Below are 21,539 nucleotides of genomic sequence, written 5' to 3'. Positions count from 1 at the left end.
TCCTATTACTATGATTCTATTTGTTTATTTCTAGTAATATGAATCCCATGAATTTTGGTTTCATGTTCTGTTTTTTGGGTCATGTAGACAGATGAATATCTGACATGGTATGTTATGGAAGCAGAAAAAAAGGTTGAATCTCACAACCTTCCCGTGGGTACTCAGTAACAATTTGTTTTTTCTTTGCCATTGCTTCTTTTTACCCCATTACATGAGCTCTTGATGTCTGTTACGATTTAGGAAGAGTCCCCTATCTTCTGTCATGTGTGAATCTTTTAATTTTTTGTTCTACATCAAACATGAATTGCATTTGAAAACTTTATTTCCAAATTTGTATAGCACCAATTTATTATTTTTTCAATTTGAATGTAGATTTACTTTTACAATGGAGTTTGATGAAGGCTACAGGAGGCGAAGGAAAATCATAATCTTTGCAGCGACTGCTGTTGTTATAGCAGTCGATCAGTATATAAAAAAATATCTGAAGAAAGAGCCATACCGTTGTGAACCCCTACGTGGTATTACTGAAACAGAGAGAATTATCGGTCACACTGATAAAACATGTCGAGAACAAATAAGGTTAAGCAAGAGGGCTTTTTTTAGTTTAAGTCATTTGATTAGGGAGAAGGGTCTACTGAGGGATAGTAGATCTGTGCAAGTGAATGAACAACTAGTTATGTTTCTACATACAGTAGGACACAATGTTAAAAATCGCATCATTGCACACAAGTTTGGACATTCTGGTGAGACTGTCAGTAGGTACTTTAACATTGTATTGGGAGCAATCATTAAATTGTACCCGATACTATTGAAACCTTCAAGTGTCGCAATGCATCATCGGATAACAAATAATGAAGGAAGATTTTACCCTTATTTCAAGGACTGCATCGGAGCCATAGATGGGTCCCATATCCCTGCGTGGGTGCATTTAAGCGACCATCCGAGGTTCCGTGATAGGAAGGGTGATATTTTCCAAAATATCCTTGCTGCCTGTGACTTTGACATGAAATATACTTACATTCTTTCTGGTTGGGAAGGATCAGCATCAGATGCTCGAATCTTAGACAATGCATTACATAGAGACGGCGACGGAAAATTGGTGCTGCCACGAGGTAAATATTATCTCGTTGATGCTGGGTATGCTAACCAACAGGGGTTCTTACGTCCATATCGAAACGTTCGATATCATCTGAAGGAGTGGAGAAATATTGATCAGTCACCAACTGATAAAAAGGAATTGTTTAACCTGAGACATTCACAATTAAGAAATGTGATTGAACGTTCATTTGGCCTCCTGAAGTCAAGATTCAAGATCCTGAAAAACCAGCCAGAATATCCTTTCAAAACACAAGCCAGAATTGTGTTGGCATGTGTGTTGTTGCATAACCACATTCTTACACAGAATAATGTTGAAGAAGAAGAACGATGGCTTGATGAAGAGGATGAAGAGATTGAAAAAGCTAGTACTAGTACCCAATCCACTTCTCACCAAGTAAACGATGATGTTGAAGATGATAGTTCTGATGGCGAGGATCATGCACTGGAGAATGGTGATTGGGATCTATTTCGAGAACAAATTGCTGACCATATGTGGGCTGATTGGGTTGCAGCCGATTTGTCCAACTCAGATTGAGTATTGAAGAACTAGAATATTTGTTATTGATAATATTGCAATTTGGAATGTACATTTTGATGTGGACAAATTTAAATTTTTTTTTTATTTTGCATGGTTTGGGATGACTATATAAACATACTTGGAAGCAGATTTTATTGTAGTATGTGGACTATTATCTAAATTGCAATATTAGGTATATGGATTCCAGTATTTAGTAATTGTTATTATTGCTTGATTTAAATTTTTTTTGTTGTGGGATGCATGTATGTGGACTATTATATAAATTGCAATATAAGGTTTATGGATTTCCCAATTAGTAATTGTTATTATTACTTGGTTTAAATTTTGGTGTTGTGGGATGCATGTTGCTGGACTATTAACTAAATTGCAGTACAAGGTTTATGGATCTCTCAATTAGTAATTGGGCTTCTTGCTTGGTGTCAAATTTGTGCTGTGGGATGCATGTATGTGGACTATTATCTTTATTAAGCAACTATTAGGTTTATGAATTTCCCAAGTAGTACGTGTTAATGATTGCTTGGTATTAATGAAATATACTCACATTGTATATGGTGTATTTTGTTAGTTTTGATGTGATGGAACCAACAGGAGATTCTAATAGTAGGTCACGGGACATTGCTTCATGGCCTAGCGTCGTTTCTCATTACATGTTGGAGTGTGTATTGAAGCAGTACAAGAGTGGTAAGGGTGGAGATAATGGACTGAAAAAGGAGCAGTTCATTGAAATTGCCGACCAACTGAAGGAGAAATTATTTACTAGTTACGACTGTGAACAAGTGAGAAACCACTTCCGGATTTGGAAGCAAAGGCTTAGAGCATTGAGTGACCTACAGAAGCAAAGTGGATTGGGTTGGAATGCATCTGATATGAGATTTGATGCTCCTCAACACTTCTGGAATGATTATAGGGTATAATGGGATTCTTTAAATTGGTCTTTCTATATGATTGTGTGTTTTTTGTTTCTTACTTACAACATAAGCACATTGACATTGTCCTTTATATTGCTAGAAAAAAGAACAAAAGTATTGGAAGGAACATAGTGTGCTCCCAATTCACCTTGAAGTTGGAGCTTTGCTAAGGAAAGAGATGGCAACTGGGAATGATTCAACAGTCCCCTCTGAAGCTGCCACTGAAGTTATGATGGACGTGACAGGTACTCATGTTGAGGGAATAGGGAACAATGATGGTGTTGACTATGAACATATTGAAGAAGAAGAAAGTGTTCCTTCCACTCCCATTGGTAGTACCAGTCGTTCGCGAGGAAGACCTCGTGGGTCCGTCAATAGTGGCAGAGAAAAGAGGAAGAAGGGTGTAGCTGAAAAGGTGGTAAGTCCATTGAAACAGATTGCTAACTCAATCGAGAAGATGGTAATGAGTGAATCTCAGTCTGAATTTGGGAGAGCCATTATAGATGCTGTTGATGCCATTCCAGACCTCAATTTTCAACAAAAGTTTAAGGCCAAGGAATATTTCATGGCCAAGCGGAATTCTGCCATTATCTTCTTGGGAACAAAAGTAGAAGATAGGCGAAATCTGCTTGAGATGTACTTGCCAGAGATTGAGAAGAATTGAGGTGATAAAAGTAAGTGTTTTGATGGATATCCGACAATGGTTTTATTGAGCAAGAAAATGTATCTGTTTGGTTTAAGTAACTTTTTGGTTTATGTTAAGTCTGTGACAATGGATTAAATGTAGTATTAAGACAGGTTAAGACAATGGTACTTCATATGTTTCTATCTGAATGATTTCAAGGTTTAAATATGGACAACATCATTCTTATTTGTCCATTTATATTTTGGTTTATTTGGTATGGTATATATAGGGAGCGCATAAGAAGCCAATTTATTTGGTTTATGTGCCATTGAAGTCTCCTATTTTTTGTCCATCACACTTAGATGGGGGGTGTACTTAATAGTATTTTCTATGCATATAGACTATTGAAAATGTTTGTGTTAACTTACAGATGACATCGAATATATCCGCTTGTGATATTGCAAAGTGTGATTACTGTGGGAAAGGTTGCTCAGTTTTCACTTCTAAGTCAGGGTCACATGTTGGAAGCAAATTTTTTAAATGTTCAATGAATTGCCACTTCTTCATGTGGGTTGACCATCTTAAGATGTGTGACTGTGGGAACGGTCAGTGTAAGGTCAGAACTGCGAAAACAAGTGCAAATTATGGTCGATATTTTTGGTGCTGTCCACAATCAACTGGGGTATGAATTATTTAAATTTTTTTTTTAATTTAATTTTGTAAACTTTTTTCAGATGTTTAAGATTTGAATGTTTATTTTCTTGTATTCTTATAAAATGATTATATTTGCTTTATAGGTTGAAAACAAAGGTTGTGGAATGTTTGAATGGATATCAAGTTCAAGCCCAAGTTGTGATACTTACCAGACTCCACCTAGGTCCCTATGCTCAGAAACATCAACTTCATCATCTCCTTCCCCTTCATCAGACTATATCAAAGGATACTTGAACGGTGCAATAAAAGAATCTGAGGGTCATATGAGGATGCTGAGAGATGTTCTTGACGTAGTCAAGAAGCTTGATTTAAACAAAAATGTATGATGAACTTTTTTGGAACTTTTTAGAAAGAAAAGTCTGAAGCCATTGTAATGATATTGAGTTCATTATCTATTTTTTTTTTTTCATAGAAAGACTTAATTAGCATTTACTAGTACCTGGATGGACTCAGTACTATATTCGAGTATTTACGTGCTTCTTCTCTCATTTGGTCCTAAGGACCTATATTACTGGCTTCTTGCTTGGAGACTGTTGTTTATAAACACTTTGAAGCATATCTATCTCCATAAACCAAATCATCCGCTGGTTTGGGCAATTTTCAGATCTGAATTATATGGTACACGATACCTATTTCGATTACATGAACTACAATACAATCATGTCTTGTAATGTTCTTCTTTTTGGCCTCTTCAATTTACAAAAAAAAATACAAATAAAAATAAAAAAATAAAAAAAATAAATTACTGCACTACAGTATTAGACTTAAAGGTTTAGGGTTACACTTTTTTTTTTTTAACATATTACCATAAAAAAGAAAAGGAAAAAAAAATTAAAAATAAAGTACATGTGTGGACCAAATTGTATTTTTAGGTTTTGTTTGTGGGAATTTTTTTTTTCAACAGAACATGGGTTCAAAGACTCAAAGGTAACCAAACAGTTTTACACTCAGAATCAATGCCCAGAATCAGGGTAACCAAACAGTTTTCACTTAGAATCAAGTGACAGAATCAGGGTAACCAAACAGTTTTCCACTTAGAATCTGGCCAGTAGAATCAGGTAACCAAACAGTTTTTTTACCGAGTTGAAATGATTCCAAAGAAACTCATTCATATGAGTTAGATCCAGAATCCATAATCCATGGGATCTGATCTGATGGATAATTCGAACCAAACGCCCCCTAATTGTTTTAGCCAGCCCAAAAGCACAGGTTAAACCTTCACCTCAGGAAGCGAGGTCCCGTGATCAAACCTTTGCCACTGCATCTAACTTCTTGGGGCCACTACAGGAGAGTTTCCATCTCGAACTGATCCGGTCCTATGTAAGTGGTATCACAGTGACCCTAGGGACTAGTCGGGTCAAAGATCCGGACACCCTGGGTATCAAAAAAAAAAAAAAAGCACAGGTTAATGTTGGTTGAGCGATGGTGGAATGGATTTGGAGTGATCGGAGATGCATCGAGGACGAGTTACAAGCGACAGCGAGATAATGTTCAAACTAAGAAGACTTGGAGTGGTCAGTGATGCATCACCCACTAGTTTTGCAAGTGATTGCCAAAGAATGCTCGAACTAAGAAGATGAGTGTGCTTTCAGACCCTCAATAAATCTTTCTCACGGATGGACGATTGATAAAATCTTTTAGATTTGGGGCCCATCCCAAGGCCATATGATATTGAGTTTCCTGTCCGATTGTATAACATACACTAGCATAGAACTAGCATCTCTATCTTCTCACAATTGGCAACAAATATGTCATTTCATAAGAGGGAGGAGGGATAAACATAGTTAGGTGCTAACATATCCTGGTAGGATTCTTCCCTACAATTATTATTGGGAATGCTTATATGACATATCTATTAGTGTATTTAGAATTTTTCCACCAAAAATAAAAATAAAAGTGTATTTAGAATTTGACGCCTTCATTTAATTACCCCATATATTATTCCTAAAAGTCTTTAAAAGAGGGTAAATTTGTTTTTCATATTATAACTGTATTAAATTATTGTCAACTTTTTGACCTGCATGAAATGATTAAATATTTTTTAAAAATAAAACAAGGAGAAAAAAAGAAAGGTTACATCTATTGATATTTTAGGCCGTGTCAATAAAAAAATCCCTTAAATGTTTCTCTCAAAACAATCAACCAAAGTTATAGGCACTTTATTCATTTCTAAGACAATCAAAAAGTGATTAAATTTTCTTATAGACATTGGGAACTTTAAAAATATAAAAGCTTTTTGAACATTAAAGTATTTATTAATTTGAGAATTATGATATTAAATATCATTAATGTGAGTATGAATAACTTATTATTTATAACTAATTAAATAAATAAAACCAACTCACTCCTAACGTAGATGTTTAATATGTCTCCAATCAAAAATTCAATCCCATAAATTAGTTGTTGTAGAGAGGTGAATTCATCAAAAATAAATAAAAAATTCATATCCTTTGAGAGTAAAATAATAGAAAATAAGATGACAATTTTTTATGGTATTTCGATGATAATCATAGGATTCTTAGCCTTCATTGTGCCAGCACTTACATCAACGAACATCGCACCTACTCCTGAACCATTTTCATAAATCCGACCTGAACCTCGACCGGGATTTTTTCACTTTATAGAGACTTGCACATAACATATAGATGATGAAGTTTGTGGCACAGAAATCACTATAAGGTTGATTAGAAGATCCAAAGTTAGCAAGAATTGCAGCCTTCAACTTGTAAAAATGGGACATGATTGTGACAATGCAATGGTTGAAACACTTGGATTGATTCCTGTACAAACATCAGATCCATTTTACAACAAGTACCAATTGTTTAAGGCAGGTCTTTCTAAGGCTGGTGCAACGGTGTGGAACCAATGCGAGAAAGATACTCTTCCCCCTCACCCTAGTATCAATTAGTGTGAAGCTCAATGTAACTAAAATTTTTAAGAGAGGCGAGGATGAATATGAAGAATAAAATGAAGAAAAAACCCACTTATTAGTGTTTTTTCTACATCATCTAATAAAAAGTTTTCTATTATTTTCCAATGATTTCAATTTTAAAGGTTTCTTTAATTTATCTCACAATTAAGAATATTAAGTTGATACTAACCTTTCCCTCATAAATCAAATAAAATGAAAGTTTCTTCTTTATTGTTTTTTCTTGTAATTCAAATAGCATCATTCATTTTCTACAACACTAGGTTAGCAGATGCATTGCATGTTTAATATATTTGTTAGAAATAATTCATTCTCAAGGTCATGTTAATATTCGTTGTGCTAATTAGAGCATATTTTTTTTTTATAACATGTCACATGAGGGGTTCGTCGGTGCCTGGATTGATAATGGATTCTTTTTATAGAGGGGTAATACACTTAATTTTTTTTTGGTAAAATTTCAACCTAGTTAAATGAGTAATAAAAATGGCAAAATGTATAATCCAAATTCTTAGATTTATTAAGGATACCAAATGAAGAAAATTTTAGCTGTGATTTCCTTTGGTTACATCGAAGTTCCAAGTTTTTAGACCCTCCGGCAGTCCAATTTTGTTCCTTACATGGGTTTTGAACTCCAGACCTACAAATGTTAGCTAATTTTCATGGGTAGGCGAACCACATAAATCTTTCGCCGCCGCAGCCACCACCACCACCATCAATCTTCTTCTACTACCGTTGCCACTGCTGTGACTGATGAGGTAGTTTAAGAGTGGTGGTGGCGGCAGCATCTTCTTTAGCAGTTACTATTTGTCTCCGGCAGGTGTCTCAGTAGCCGGCCGTGTCTCAACAGTAACCCGTGTCAACATGCCTCAGCATAGACTAGATCCCATTACACAATCACTGTAAAAATTAAAAAAAAGAATGTTGTATCCATCGAAATACCTTTAATGTTTCTTCCATTGATTGCACATCGGAGGCAATCGCAACATTCTGGGACCAAACCCAGGCATTTCATACGATTAATTCAACAATCTGAATTTTCCTGATGGCTCCCCCCAAACGCTAGGTTCTCCATGCTGATCAAAACACAGAGAACTGGAGGAAATTCTGCGAGCCCAAAAATTACAACTGTAGTCTGTAGATTCAAGAATGCAGCTTTTTTTTTTTTTTTGGTGGGGTGGTGGGGTGGTGTGGGGGAGGTGGGGGAAGGGAGATTAAGAATAATGCAACCAATAGGGACGTGATGGTATACAGGTTAGGTGCAAGAATCACTTGATTGTTAATTTGGGGGTTCCAAAGTAGATTGGTTTCAACCTGATTCATAGCATCTGTAACACTAAAGCTTCCCTCTATTCAATCCATTCCAAGAAAGAAAAAAAAATCCAGTCCAATAGTTCTGTAACCCAAACAGGGTCCATCAATTTGCATCCTTAGATCTCATCAGCCCCGTTCTTCTTCCCCCCTACTCCCTCCTCCCCTCCCCGGCTGAGCACATGAACGCGTACAAACGTAAACACATACATAATCTCAGAGAAGCCTCATAAGCTGGAAAGAACTCCAGTATGCCAAATTTAAACGATTCTGTCATTCCATACAGAAAAGATGAAAGTTGAGAATCAATATTACCAAAAAATAAAAAAGCTGCAAATCAAGGGAGTTATTTATGTAAGATGCAAAAGAAGAGCTCTTTCTTTATAAAAGGTTTCTGCAATTCTCTATCAATTTAATAGGAGCAAAACAGATGCTTGCAACACTAATGTACTGTGGAAATTCTGATAAATATGGCCTCTTCTCCCCCAACCCCCAACCCCCCCCCCCAAAAAAAAAAAGCACTTGAAATGAACAGTATGCGAACAACATAAATTAATGAATACATCACTAGCGTACCGCAATTCAAGAAAATCAGAATACAAGCACAATCCAGACCAAGTTAAAAACCACCTACTTCAGATGTTAGAGAACAGGAGGAACCTGGCACAGAAACCCTACAGTAAGTCCTTATTAGTAAAGTAGCGACTGAAATGGTAATGGAAGCACGAAATTTATGTGTTTCTTTGAACATCACCCATAAGCAGACTATTAGTTGAATGTTCAGAAAAGAGTTAATTCCTAGGCTGCATGTGGTAGTCATCCAGAAAAATGTTTGTGACGTTTTTCTGTTCTATGGAGGAAAAAAAACACAGAATAAAGCGTTTGGTGTGAACTTCTTGTATTCAGTTTTTTTTTTTTTTTAACGAAAAGGGGGAAAAAAACGCTAAAAACGCAAAATGATGGAACGACGAAACCTTGTTCCGTCATTTTGGTTTCGTACCAAATACTAAAAAAGGGAACAACTAGGGTAATCGTTTCTGAAACGGGTTCACAAACACCATTTTTTTTGTTTTAAAATGGCATTTTGACAAAGAAACTAAAAATTCTGTTTTTGACATGAAATGTCATTTCTGGAACCAAATGACTACTAAACGCAGCCATAGGCTATCCATGATATGTAAAAACTTCAGATCGCCTTTTCTAAATTATAGAAAATTCAAGAGGTTCACCAACAAAAAGGGTTGTGATACTCCGGCATGGCTTTACCAAAATTCAGCATTATACCATAGATTATTTAATAAACTGCATGAATTCAAATGGAATTAAAACTTACAGTAGGAGTATTCCCAAGGATAATGAAACACAAGTAACAATGCCAGATTACTCATCGTCTTCCAATACGCTATAAATCATCCTACAATGAATTTATCAAAAAAGGTTACAACAATTTTAAATAAAGCAAAAGCATATCTGGTCATTCATGCCCAAACGGTATTTGTTGACAGGTACAGCAGGTTTTGCCATGTGTCAGGGTTAATTGGCAATTCTGACCATTAGATGTTTAGGTAATGGTCTGGATGGGTCACGGGTAATGTTTCAGACCCAAATTTAATAATTTACCCTCCATGTAACATACCCTCTCCTGTATGTCCATGAAACCCCCTGGTGATCTGCACACCCTCTTGGTGGTCCTTAATTTTTCAATGCTTTATTTTACCATCAAGCAAACTCCGATTGGGCTGAAAACTGAAATGTGAGCAGACTGCAAATTTCAGCCCCATCTGACATTGCCAGGTGGCAGAGAAGTCCTCAAACAGAAATGTTATCAACATGCTCGTCCAGAAAAACTGAACTCAGAGAAAATAATTATTTCAAATGATACTATAAGTAGGATGTCTCACAACAATACCAGAATAAAGTTAGGCAGAGCAGGATAATAACATATGCCAGCTTAAAAAGCCGTAGCTTCTTCTCCCAGTTGAGCATGTTGAAGATCTCGGTAATGTCCACAAAATGCTGCTTCTGTGTATAACTAATCATGGACAAAGAAAATTCAGCTCAGGGTAAGTATCCTTCTTCAAATTCTACAAAGTCAGCTTCACACAATGAATGAACTGATAGAAATTCACATGCAACCAAATGGATTATTAAGAGAGGGTGTCAGAAGAAACAACCAAACAGCACCCCACCCCACCCAAAAAAAATAAAAATCCAGTGCACTTTGCAGTCCCTCAAGGTCACCCAATTGTCTTGCTGACCTCCAAGGCCCAACACCAATAGTTTGGTTTTCTTCTGGATAGAGTGAACAAGTGGTGCTACAACAGGCAAGATTAGGGCTTCCACAATGTGACACAACAGTTTCTGACCTTTGTTCTCAATTCCCTCTTTTCTCGTTTGTTTCACCAAACATGATGTAAAGGAGGAGGGGGGGGGGGACTGCCAATGCAATGGGAGGTACTACTACAGTAGGAGTTGTCCACGTACTGAGAGAAATTCCCCTTGCTTTATTTTTTTTAACAAAGAAACCTGGTCCCAAACTCCAAAATGTACTCCCAATTCATGTGATGAACCATAAAATATCCTTCTATTCAAGAAAAAAAAATCATATTCACCCGTACCTTCTAAAAAATATAAACCACTAAATACAAACTCTACAATGCTATCCGAATTCAATTGATAAAAAATAATTGTAATGGCAGTGTTCAGGCATAGGAATCATGTGCTTTTCACGGAGCCTTCTACCAACACAGTTACTTCAATCGAATCCAATAATTGAAAGACAATGATCTACTGTTTTATCTCCTGCAACCAAGGTTGTAGCTGTATGCTCACAATGCTACCAGGTTACCATTGATCCTGGTTGGAATTTCTTGTTTCACTAAGTTGATTACTGGTGTAGATGATACAGCCCAGTTTGAGAAGAAGGGTCAGAACCAGCCCATGGTTCTGCTGGTTTACAGGGCTGGATGTTGACCAGTTTATTTCCGAGTATGCATGGGTCATATCTCCCGTAGGATTCCTTAGTTAGAAGATTGAGTGCCGCTGGTAGTTTCTATATTTGCTGTAAAATATTTTGTTGGAAGATAAGGTGTGGAGCTTGAAGATCTGCTGCGATATTCTCCTAGTCACTACCTTTTACTCTAGTTCCTATTTTGTAATGGTTCTTAGTAGCCAAGTCAATAGCCACATAGCAGTTACTATTTTGATTGTTCTTAGTTGCTATCTTAGAACTTTCCTACATAGAGAGTTACTTATTTTGTAGTCCAGCCTTCATTATTAAAAATACAAGTAAAGGAAGAACACCCCTCGATCGTGTTTGACCATATTATTTTATGTCTTCTTCATTGTGCTACCATGGTGAAGCAGCAGCAACTTCAACGTGGTGAATCCTTGAACTGGGACCGGTGATGATGCCTTTCCTGCAGGCCTTGGTGATGAAGCCAGGTCATATGGCCCCATCATTCCCCCCTTCTTTCATCTTCTCAATTTTCCAGCAGATTAAACAAGGCGTGAGTGGGAGGTTCAGAGGTCAATTGAAACTCAGGTTTGCAGGTCTGAATACTTACCTGAAACATCTCTTTTTCACTGTAATATCTGTCACAGGTTACCTTTATTCTGTTTAATGTTTTCCTTTTTTACAGCATCTGCAACCACTATTTTCCTCTTTTCAGTTTCTGTTTTGTGGGCCCTCCAATCTCAGTAAATCCAGCCCTTGGATATGGCTCAAGTTTTGATATATTATTCTCCTCTAACAGTACTTCATTCAACCAGAATTGGAGATCCATCTGATTACTGGATCCTAAGATAGAGCTGTGTCATTCTAGTGTCTAATTTCTGTTCTAGTCACTTTCTGTGGATCTATCCGTTGGAATCATTCTCAGTATTTTAGACACAATCCACTTATTAGGACCTCCAATCGACCATAGTCTCAGCCCCATCGATTGGGTGGATTGAGAGATATAATCCTGTCAATTTTCTGCCTAATGTTCTCAATTTTGGCTCACTGTGGTTCTGGTTTTCTAGTATTTATCTCTTCAGCCTAGTAAACCTCATCATTTAGTATCAGAGCTATAGCCAGCAGTGATCAACAGCCTTCCCAACCACCTAGCCTGATGATAAACTGAGCACATTGTTAAAGCACTTACCTTACCTAACATGCCTTTGACATAGAACAACAGCATGTAGAGCCCCTTTTTGGCAGACTTAGACCTCATGAAGAGGCACATATCTATTCTATTGTGATATAGATCCCCAAACAGGCCTACATTACCGAAGGAGAAAGGAGGAGCTGGCCCCATCGAACCAGGTTCTCGACTGGACCAGCCAGCCCCCAAATCTGGCCAATTGAGCTAGGAGACCGTGGTGTGTTAATCAATATTGCTCAACGTGATGTCCTACCCTTCAAGGTGTATCACATCTTCCCAAGGAGACCGTGGTTGTTTGATAAAGGCACAACATTGTGGTTATGAAAACACCTATTCTTTCACACACGGTGGGCTCGAGATGAAGTTTTTTCCAGCTAAGGGCTTTTTTGGCAATCAAGATTCAGCGGACAGTAGGATCAATTCTCCTCCAGCATGTTGACTCCGATGGCCTCCTTGGTCCTTCTACAAACTCCACACAGACGAGTTCTTTTCAGAGGAGGAGAATCGATGCAGTGGCACTCAAACGGTTAAACCAAAACAACCAGGTTTGGACACCCCAGCCCAGACTGAACCGGCCCAACCCGAGCCTTTGGTCTAATAAAGGCTAGTAGTTGTTTAATTATTTATTTGGTTTTTTTTTATTATTATTATTATTATTATTATTATTATTATTATTATTATTATTATTATTATTATTATTATTATTATTATTATTATTATTTTATTTACTAGCATGTTTTGTTTTGTGGAGGTTATGTGAGAAATAAGAGATAAGAGTATGAGTTAGTCTTTGTTTGTTTTATTTCTTCTCTTTATATACTTGTAATCAACAACAGATTTCAGACTAGGAATAGAACTTATTAAGTTTGTTTACTATGATTATGGCTGCGAGATTCACTCCCTTGTCCTCCTTCTTCCTCCCTGATCCCATCCTTCCCATCAGGTGACTCTCCTGTTACCAGATTTAGCCTTGTGTCCTTGCTCTTCCTTTCTCTTCTTCTCCTACATCTTCTCTTGTGTTCAATCATCAGTTCCCTATTCTGTCTTGTACTGGCCCTACTGGCAATGTTGGAAGCCCTACATATCTACTTAGACCTTCCTGGTTGCCTACCCTTTGAGCCTGAGATTTGGGGAATTAGGTGTCCCCTCTCGGGCGAAATGCCCGAAGTACCTTCCCACTGGGTGTACTTTGCTGCAACTGAACCCAGACCAGTACCTACCAACAGGTCTCACTTGCAGATATTTTCTCTGCTTAAATGATCTTTGGATCATTTGTTGACTGGAATCAATAAAAGTATGAGTGTCGGTCCCTGTCATTAGCAAAAAGGTGCAGGCCGGTTCCATTTGCAATAACTTGGGGATCATTTAAAGAAAAACAAAATTGAAGAGTGACGAAATGAATTACAAAAACTTCCAAAGAGATTTTATGATATTGGGTCGATTCTTATTGATTTGCTTATTTTTCTAAATATCACCTTGGGGAATTGTTAATGATCTCCAACTTCTAAGAGGTTGCACTTCAATCATGCATATGTTTTGCATTGGCTGTAAAGGGTTGAGTATTTTTAACATCTTATACAGTAATATCAAATTTTCAAATTGACACAGCATACATAGCAGCATACTTTACTGTCTTTACAAAATCCGAAAGTTCATTATTGATGATGAACAGCTTTGTCAAACAATCCATATGTAAAGGAGTGCTAGCACCTGACAGGAGAATGGAACAAGCCATCTTTCCCCCTCTGTCAGAATCATACATAAATCCATATAGTTTGTAAAGACCAAGTAGTAAGATCTAAAGAGTATCCCCCTGACCAGATGTTATAAATTTAACCAGTCAATACAAACTTTTACCCCATTATCCTTAGCTACTGTTCTTCTTGCTATTGGAAAGGATTTGTCATACTTGGATGCTTTAGGTCATTTGCATGATTCAGTTTTGGCCTGTATATTGATTGACAGCCATAAAAAAGGTTGCAACAACCCCTTGATGCTTCCGACATTAATGGTAAAATAATTAAACTTTTTAGCATAATCCTCATAAGAGAGGAATTTAAGTTCTGTGCATGTCTGATGATTCAAAATTATGTCATATTGAAACGCAAATAGTGATGGATTTACAAGCAGGAAAATGGACTTACCTTCTGAAATTATAGTAAAGGTATGGAACACACAACAGAAACATAACCCAGTGCCCTGTTATGAGAAAGAGGATGGATAGGACTCCTTGTGTGACAAACTCTGGCAAAACCACACTGTTTATCCGCCTTGCTGAATCATAAGGGTTGATATAATCAAACTCTAGATCTGCTAAGCAAATGAGCTGCAAACAAATATTTTTCAAGTGTCAGGTTGTAAGTTTCCAGTGTAGAAGGGGTCGACTGAAAAACAAGGCCAAAACACAGCCATTGCTTAACAAAATGTAGATAGCCTTCGGATCCTTGAATAAAATATAAAATGAGGTTTCTTATTCAGTGCACTTCCACTAGAAAATGAAAAGATAAATTTGTTTGAACAGTGAGACTTGATTATTTACAAATATTCTGGAAACTTCCATGTTGAATTATAACTGAATAAAGGAAAATGATAGAATCAAGCATACAACCCATGAGAAAAACTATGCACATGCCTTTCCCAAAGGACCACTTTTTAGAGGACAATAACCCACACAAGCAAGGGTGACAGTCATAATTCAAAACGTTCATCCAATTTGACACTTCCGATGATCAGGAAAACCACATTCTACAATAGAATGGGCCTCAAAGGGCCAACCCGGTATTTCAATGTTTAAGGTTTAGAGGAAGTATAGAATATGAGAGCAAATCACAAAATTGATTAGTCATAGGGTTCAGAAAATTAGGCATTAAATAAACTGTTTTGCAAACTTTAAACAAAAGGGAAAAAAACACGTCCCAAAAAAAATGAAGAAAAGAAAATTATGGGGGGTGTTGAAAAGGATCTTTTCTCTCAAGATTCAGGTTTCCTGTTTGTGTAAGACTGATTTTTTTAAATAAAAATTATTTCTAGTTGCAATTGGCCAACAGTAAGGGTGATATAATTCCTCCAAACTAATGGAGAACTGAAATTGGATCTGAATCATGAAGAAGAACAGCAAGAATAACGCGAGCACTAACCCAGATTATGCAAACCGCAAGATAGAAACTCTTGACACCAGCCAACATCAAGTATACCCTTAGGCAACCAAATATTGCATAACCAGAAATTGAAGTAGAATGTGCCCCATGGTTGCTGATACAGACCCATCAATTTCCCTAATGCTAAAATATTAGCACTATAGCATTTCAAACTCTTAAAAGAACTAAAACTAGAACCCAAGTTTCAAACTCCAGCTGAATATAGAGAACCCAGTTACACTTCAACTTTTCAACTCAACTAAAGAACCCTATCTTCCTTAGTTGGGGGCGGATCCTCTATCTCCCTTTGGCTTGATCGTTGGCATTCTGTTGGGGGTTCTCCTCTCCCTAGTCAGCGCCAGATCCAAAGATTACTCTAGTATCCCCAAAGATGCTCATGTTGTTTCCATCATCTCTGATGGTGTTCCGTGCTCCCTTCCTTCCCCCCTCCCCCTCTCTCTGATCTCTGGTCTGCCCTCCCCCCTTCCCAGGCCACCGAGGTAGAGTTGATAAAATCATCTTGTACCCTCACCCCTACTTGGGATATTGTCATACGTAGAGGGACCTTAGTCCCTTGGAGGCAAGTTGCCTAGTTCAAAGGTCACATAGCCCGCAATTCCTTTATCGCTTGGCATGCTTGCTCTAGCTGCCTCCCCACTCAGTTTTTCTAAATATACAAACACATTAGTTTTCCCCCGCTTGTTGCCTCTGTTGAAATGGCATTGAAGATGTCAACGATCTACTTCTTCAGTCCTTTCACCTCCTCTATTTGGAAGCGTGTCCTTCGTAGTTGTTGGCCCTCCAGGAGACATGTTCTTCCACTTATGAGAGAGTGGATTTATGTTGACATGACATTCAATGGTAGCTCCATATGTGTCATGTGACATTGTCAGCAAACTTTTTTTTTTCCTGATAGGTTGGGAGGGGAAGTAGATAACAGCCAGTAGGCTCGAACTTAGACCTCCTAGTGACCATGGATTTTTGCGCACCACAACTTACCAATTGTGCTAGGCAATTGTTGTTCATTGCCGGAATACTTGCTTTTTGTGCCAACCATATTTGGATGGAACAAAATCTTCACAAATGGACTTCCAACTCTAGAACGTTTGATATGATTTGGAAAGCCGTCTTTTTTAATGTTAGTCCTAAACTTGCTATGCTTCCTCATTGCCATGTAAGGGACTCCCCAAAGAACATGCTCATTGTTGTCTCCTGGGGTTTGCCCACTTCCATTCTCCTCCCCCCTAGTTGGTAAGTGTGTTTACGCTGCTCTTTGCTTCCCCCCCCCCTCTTTTGCATCCCCCCCCCTTTTTTCTCTCTCTTCTCCCCTCTTCTTTATAGGGGTTCTTTGTATATTCTTCTTCCTCTTTCGTAATCAATTATTTATTCACCCAAAGAAAAAGAACCCTACCTCCCAGCTCCCACCCAACCACCCCCGCCCAAAAAAATAAAAGATCAGTTAAGAAAGGATTTTATTGAAGAGAGAACAATAGCATAGAAATTGCTGCTGGAGGGATGGATCATGGCTCAGAATGTCACATTGAAACTGATTTGAATAGGAACATAAGGATTTTATCTTTTGGTTTTGTCTGATGAGCACCATTTTTAAGGAACTTCTCATAATGACCTGAAGAAAATATGGCTTCTGTTAAGTGATCTTTGCTATGTTGCATTGCTCCCACCCTGTTGATTGAATTTCCTAGATGAAGTGCTTCATTGATCACTCCAATGTCTAATCCACTGTCATCACAAAATAAGAGAGCCACAAAAGGAATGGGGTAGAGTAGGGGTTCTCAAACAAAACAATCCTTGAATCAGAGTCCATGAAAACAATTGACTTCCCCCCATTTGAACTGAAGGAAAGGCAATTTCCCATAAGTGGCCTATGTTAGGTTGTGAGCTGATTCTCAAGCACTCTGTGTTTAAAAATAAACGCCAACTTACTTTTACTCTAGCAAATATGGCCTCGCACAAGATCATATTAATTTGATGAATTTTAATGCCAACTCTAATTAGAATTTTGCCATAGGGCGTCATCCATAAGCCAGAAGCCACATCAAATTCTTCAAGTGATATAGCCAACATGTCACTCTCCCTCCAAACCTGAAGTATGCACCATTATGGAGATTAAATTTTGAGATTCCACTCTTCTTTTTTTTTTTTTTTTTTTTTTGGGTAAAGAGATTCCACTCTTAATTCAAAGTATACACATTGGATGTGTGATGCATCTGGCACATCTTATATGACTCAAGTAAGTATATACAATGGTCCGCCACTGCCGCCGCTGACAAGTGCTGTTTACCCATTTGCATAACAACTCATAAAGCTAGCTGTCCGACCAATATTAACTACCAAAGTTTTCGTCTTCTTGATTTTTCTGGTATCTGAACCAAAATTATCGTTTTCAATTTTCACGAAACATGATAAATCGCAGACAGAATAGAATCAACTACGGTATCTGGAAGACTATTTTCTGATGCATCCAACTATAAACGGCCAAAAAAAGCACCATAAATGCAGAGAAAACAAATTATTGGTGCAAGAAAATCTTAAATTTCCATTCCTCATCAGTAGGCGGTAATATAAGGGATTTTATGAACATAAAGTGATCGGCCAAGAAAAAAATAGGCCTGAATAAGAGATCCTACGGAAAATTCAACAAAAAAATAATTATTTCTTTCCCTGGGTTTAGGGTTGACCTGGTAGACGATAAGGCAGACCAGAGCGATTAGGAGGAAAAAGAACAAGAGCCATGAGAAAAACCCTCCGAACATGCCTCCTGGCTCCTTCCCTCCCTCGCTTTATCTTTCGTGTTCTTCCCTTTTTAACTCCAGAAGACCATGTGAGGAGCCCTTGAAGCTTTGAGTTCTACCCTTTTCCTCTGTACGAGTCTTCGTCTGCGACGGCCGAACCACTTCACGAATCACCACCACCTTCGAAACCTCTATATGCCAGACCAGTTCACCCGGGTGAGTAATGTACCCATCCTGACCTTTTGACTTTGCCGAGTGGGCACGCTTGGCATCATGAGGTAAGGAAGGTTCCCACAAGGATTCTCAGTTCTTAGGTGGCCCACTTAATTCTGCCATTTTTTTTTTTTATTATTAAAAAAAAAATGTCATATTGATGTACTGCGATAATTCTTGTCCACACAAAAGCAATAGTCCCTAATCGTGCAGTGTCTAAGCCCAACTGAGGGCAGCGAAATCCTGCATCTCCTTCAAAACCAAGGACTACAATAGTGATGAACGCTAGTTTAATCTAGTGGTGGTAATTTTGATATACATAACCGATGTTCAATAAGGAGGTTGTGGGATTGAATTCTGACATATAAGGTGTGTATAGATAGAAGTTGGAGTAAGTGGCCCTTGGTCTCCTAAACAAAAAAGGAAGGGACAATAATAGTAGGTTGGAATCTCCCTATACTAAGACAGAATCTTATTGAGCGTTGGCTCCTCTTCTTTCCAAATAAGTAATTCAATCATGTCATTGTCGCAACATCTTTCTCTTCTTGAAGCTATAGTTGCACCTTTTCTTTATCTCACCACACGAATCCTATCCAACAACTTGGACTTCCAACAATTTACCTCTCACTCATCCAACTGCTGGAAAGACCAAGTTGAAGATGATCTTTTCCCCACTACCGCATCCTTCGAATTAGAAGGCCAACAATTTCTTTGGCATTGTAATAACAGGATACTTATAAGTTCCCGAACTATAATTGTGCTTCAATCCTTGATAACGAGTGCTTCACAATCATTTTCAAAACAATCCAAGACTCAATCTAAGAAAACTCCATATGCACACTCTCGAAGAATATCGAGTTTTGAAGCTAGAGTGAGTGGGAGGAGCTTACTCCTCCCATAGTGTATACCTTCTAAAAAAGGGTCTTGATTTATTTAATTCACTATCTTTAAACATGAAAATATTTGCCTTTATTTGCTTTCACCTTTCACCGTCAAACTTCATACCAACTATCTTCCTTTCCTTTACATTCGATGAAACAAAAGAGCTGCACATTGAATGAAGAATGCAAGGGAATATGGTGTCCCCTGTGTAGAAACGCAACCTTAAAACGATGCAGAAGATAATGGAAAAACAAAACAAACAATGCACATGGATTTTACGAGGTTCAGCAAGGTTGCCTACGTCCCCGGTGAGATGAGATTCTGCTTCACTATCAATGGAGAATAGGGTTATAGTGCTCGTCCTCACACCTCTCAGTATTGCTTGCATTACAGAGAAAGAAATCATCGCTACAAATATATAGCGAAAAAACCCTAATCCAGAAAGTACACAATTGCCCTCAAATAAAAAATTCGAGCGGGACCTCCTGCCCCCCCTTGCAAACCCCATGGCCCGCTAACCGGCTAGCGGGACTGCCGTCCTGCCTGTCTAGGTGCTGCACTAGTACTCCCTGGATTAAATTACAACGGAATACAAGACATCATACACCTGTTGTTTTTATGGTTGTCCTTGTTGGCAACTCGGCCACGTGGCGGTGATGACGTGGCAGTGATGACTTGGCGGTGATGGCGTGGCCAGTTTGGGTGACGTGGATGAAAATGATGACATGGCAGTATCCAGTGTCACCGATGAGATAACAGAGCAACTTGGTATGCATGGAGTGGTTTAATACATCATTAATAGGTGGTGCGGGTTTCTGGGTCAAAACTGGCAAAATTGGCCTATTTACGATCGAGGGCATTTTCGACAATGAAAATGACATTTTTGGAAGATCAATTATTCATGAAAAAGATAGATTGTAATTTTTCTAGTCCAGTGCATTTGATTTTGTCACATTCCGATACCGTATGAAGAAGTTACGGCATTTATGGAAGTCAAGGGCAGTTTCGGCATTGAAGATGAATTTTTTAAAGGAATCGTTCTACATGTAACAATACGAAAAAAATACAATCTTTCCAACGGTTCTGATTTCATCGCATTCCGATTCCGTATGAGAAAGATACGTCATTGGAAAGGTGTAGGGGCATTTTGGTCTTTTTACATGGATGATTAAGATGATTTAGTCTTCTGAAAAGTCGTAGAGCATCTAGTTAAGATTCCAACGCACTTCGTTTCATCTCGATCGGATATCGTATGAAAAAGTTATAAGTATTTTCGTAAAGTCGGTTCGAAAATCCAAACCGAAAATCCATCAGTTGCTCTCGGTGTTGGGTGAATTTTTCGGAATTTATTTTTGAAATTATAGGAGTTTTTGTGTAATTTAAATATTTTGAAGGTCTGAGTTGCAAGGGGTCTTTAAGCACTGAAACATATGGAGGCAGGGGCTTGATTGTAATAAAGAGAAGTAAAGGGAAGTGAAATGGACGACCAAGATTCGACCACGTAGGCTTGATGCCCATCCAAAGGCTGCTGAGATTTTGGTGTGATATGGACGAGATAGATGCTTGCGCGTGGGATTTGATTGGTTAGATGCATAATTCTTGATGCACTGGCGCTACACTATATCTAGGTATGTTATTGTGTTTCGCGCGTGTATAGAAGATATAAAAAGGATTCCGATCTTAATGATCTCATGAAATCTGATTAAAGCCATCATGGAAGATTCGGATTCAACGGTCAATATGCATTTTCACTTTTGTGAGTGGGAGACAAGCTCCCTTAAAATCCGGAAAAGCAACCAATCATAGATCGACAACACTTCTGACGTTGTCAGCGCCTACGTCATGATGACGTCATCGAGATTCAAATCTAACGGTTTGGATCTGTTGTCCGTTGGTTTAATCGGACGGCTTGGATTATAAGATCTCTTATATGAGATCTACGGTCAGATTTCGCCCCTGTTGCGCGCGCCGCTGGTGTAGCCTACGCCACCCGTACGAAGATTCCATTTCGGGCTATCTCATTGCTCCAACTTCAAAAGGTCATATCTCCCTCATTTTAAGTCGGATTTGGGTGAACCAAGTTGTAGCTTCTTCGTTTTTTCAAGCCCTACACCATGGAAGCAAGAAAAATGGGTTTTTAGTGAAGGAAGGCTACGGTTTTGGTAGGAGAAGCTTCCCCCTCTTTGTTGGTCCTTGAATGAACATACATTCTTGATGATAAATGTTCTTAGGCCATTAAAGGAGGTAAAAGAGGTGGTTGAAGTATGTTAATGGTACATTAACTCAAAG

General features: G+C 38.1%; 3 protein-coding genes across 5 annotated transcripts; 2 read left to right on the top strand and 1 right to left on the bottom strand.

Moving 5' to 3' along the window:
* The first annotated feature begins 2,169 nt into the window (after positions 1 to 2,169).
* Positions 2,170 to 3,696, top strand: LOC122087717. The gene is made up of 3 exons (XM_042656927.1): positions 2,170 to 2,544; positions 2,645 to 3,218; positions 3,600 to 3,696. Exons 1-2 carry the CDS (start codon positions 2,185 to 2,187, stop codon positions 3,206 to 3,208), a joined length of 924 nt encoding a protein of 307 aa, XP_042512861.1. The 5' UTR covers positions 2,170 to 2,184; the 3' UTR covers positions 3,209 to 3,218; positions 3,600 to 3,696.
* An 8-nt stretch (positions 3,697 to 3,704) lies between these two features.
* LOC122087718 lies at positions 3,705 to 4,658 on the top strand. The gene is made up of 2 exons (XM_042656929.1): positions 3,705 to 3,851; positions 3,967 to 4,658. Exons 1-2 carry the CDS (start codon positions 3,717 to 3,719, stop codon positions 4,207 to 4,209), a joined length of 378 nt encoding a protein of 125 aa, XP_042512863.1. The 5' UTR covers positions 3,705 to 3,716; the 3' UTR covers positions 4,210 to 4,658.
* A 3,400-nt stretch (positions 4,659 to 8,058) lies between these two features.
* Positions 8,059 to 18,401, bottom strand: LOC122085788 (protein cornichon homolog 4-like). 3 transcript variants are annotated; one of them, XM_042654368.1, is made up of 5 exons: positions 18,102 to 18,401; positions 14,410 to 14,591; positions 10,030 to 10,152; positions 9,454 to 9,534; positions 8,059 to 8,390 (listed from the first exon to the last, which is right to left on the bottom strand). In XM_042654368.1, exons 1-4 carry the CDS (start codon positions 18,174 to 18,176, stop codon positions 9,501 to 9,503), a joined length of 414 nt encoding a protein of 137 aa, XP_042510302.1. In that variant the 5' UTR covers positions 18,177 to 18,401; the 3' UTR covers positions 8,059 to 8,390; positions 9,454 to 9,500. The 3 variants fall into 3 exon arrangements, with proteins under 3 accessions (XP_042510302.1, XP_042510303.1, XP_042510301.1); XM_042654369.1 differs by lacking the exon at positions 8,059 to 8,390 and adding an exon at positions 8,476 to 8,794; XM_042654367.1 differs by lacking the exon at positions 8,059 to 8,390 and adding an exon at positions 8,476 to 8,780.
* Positions 18,402 to 21,539: the final 3,138 nt, after the last annotated feature.

The sequence above is a fragment of the Macadamia integrifolia genome, chromosome 8, assembly GCF_013358625.1.
Source record: "Macadamia integrifolia cultivar HAES 741 chromosome 8, SCU_Mint_v3, whole genome shotgun sequence".
In the NCBI taxonomy this organism is placed as follows: Eukaryota; Viridiplantae; Streptophyta; class Magnoliopsida; order Proteales; family Proteaceae; genus Macadamia; species Macadamia integrifolia.
Note: the sequence above shows the minus strand (reverse complement) of the source record. Positions and strands in the feature narration are given on the sequence as shown.

Coding starts and splice junctions, on each gene's coding strand:
- LOC122085788 (XM_042654368.1), bottom strand. CDS start 18,176: ATGTTCGGAGGGTTTTTCTCATGGCTCTTGTTCTTTTTCCTCCTAATC. Junction 14,592..18,101: donor TCTGCCTTATCGTCTACCAG/GTCAACCCTAAA, acceptor ATTTGTTTGCAG/CTCATTTGCTTAGCAGATCT. Junction 9,535..10,029: donor CTCTGCCTAACTTTATTCTG/GTATTGTTGTGA, acceptor AATTCATTGTAG/GATGATTTATAGCGTATTGG.
- LOC122087718 (XM_042656929.1), top strand. CDS start 3,717: ATGAATTGCCACTTCTTCATGTGGGTTGACCATCTTAAGATGTGTGAC. Junction 3,852..3,966: donor GCTGTCCACAATCAACTGGG/GTATGAATTATT, acceptor TTTGCTTTATAG/GTTGAAAACAAAGGTTGTGG.
- LOC122087717 (XM_042656927.1), top strand. CDS start 2,185: ATGGTGTATTTTGTTAGTTTTGATGTGATGGAACCAACAGGAGATTCT. Junction 2,545..2,644: donor ACTTCTGGAATGATTATAGG/GTATAATGGGAT, acceptor TTATATTGCTAG/AAAAAAGAACAAAAGTATTG.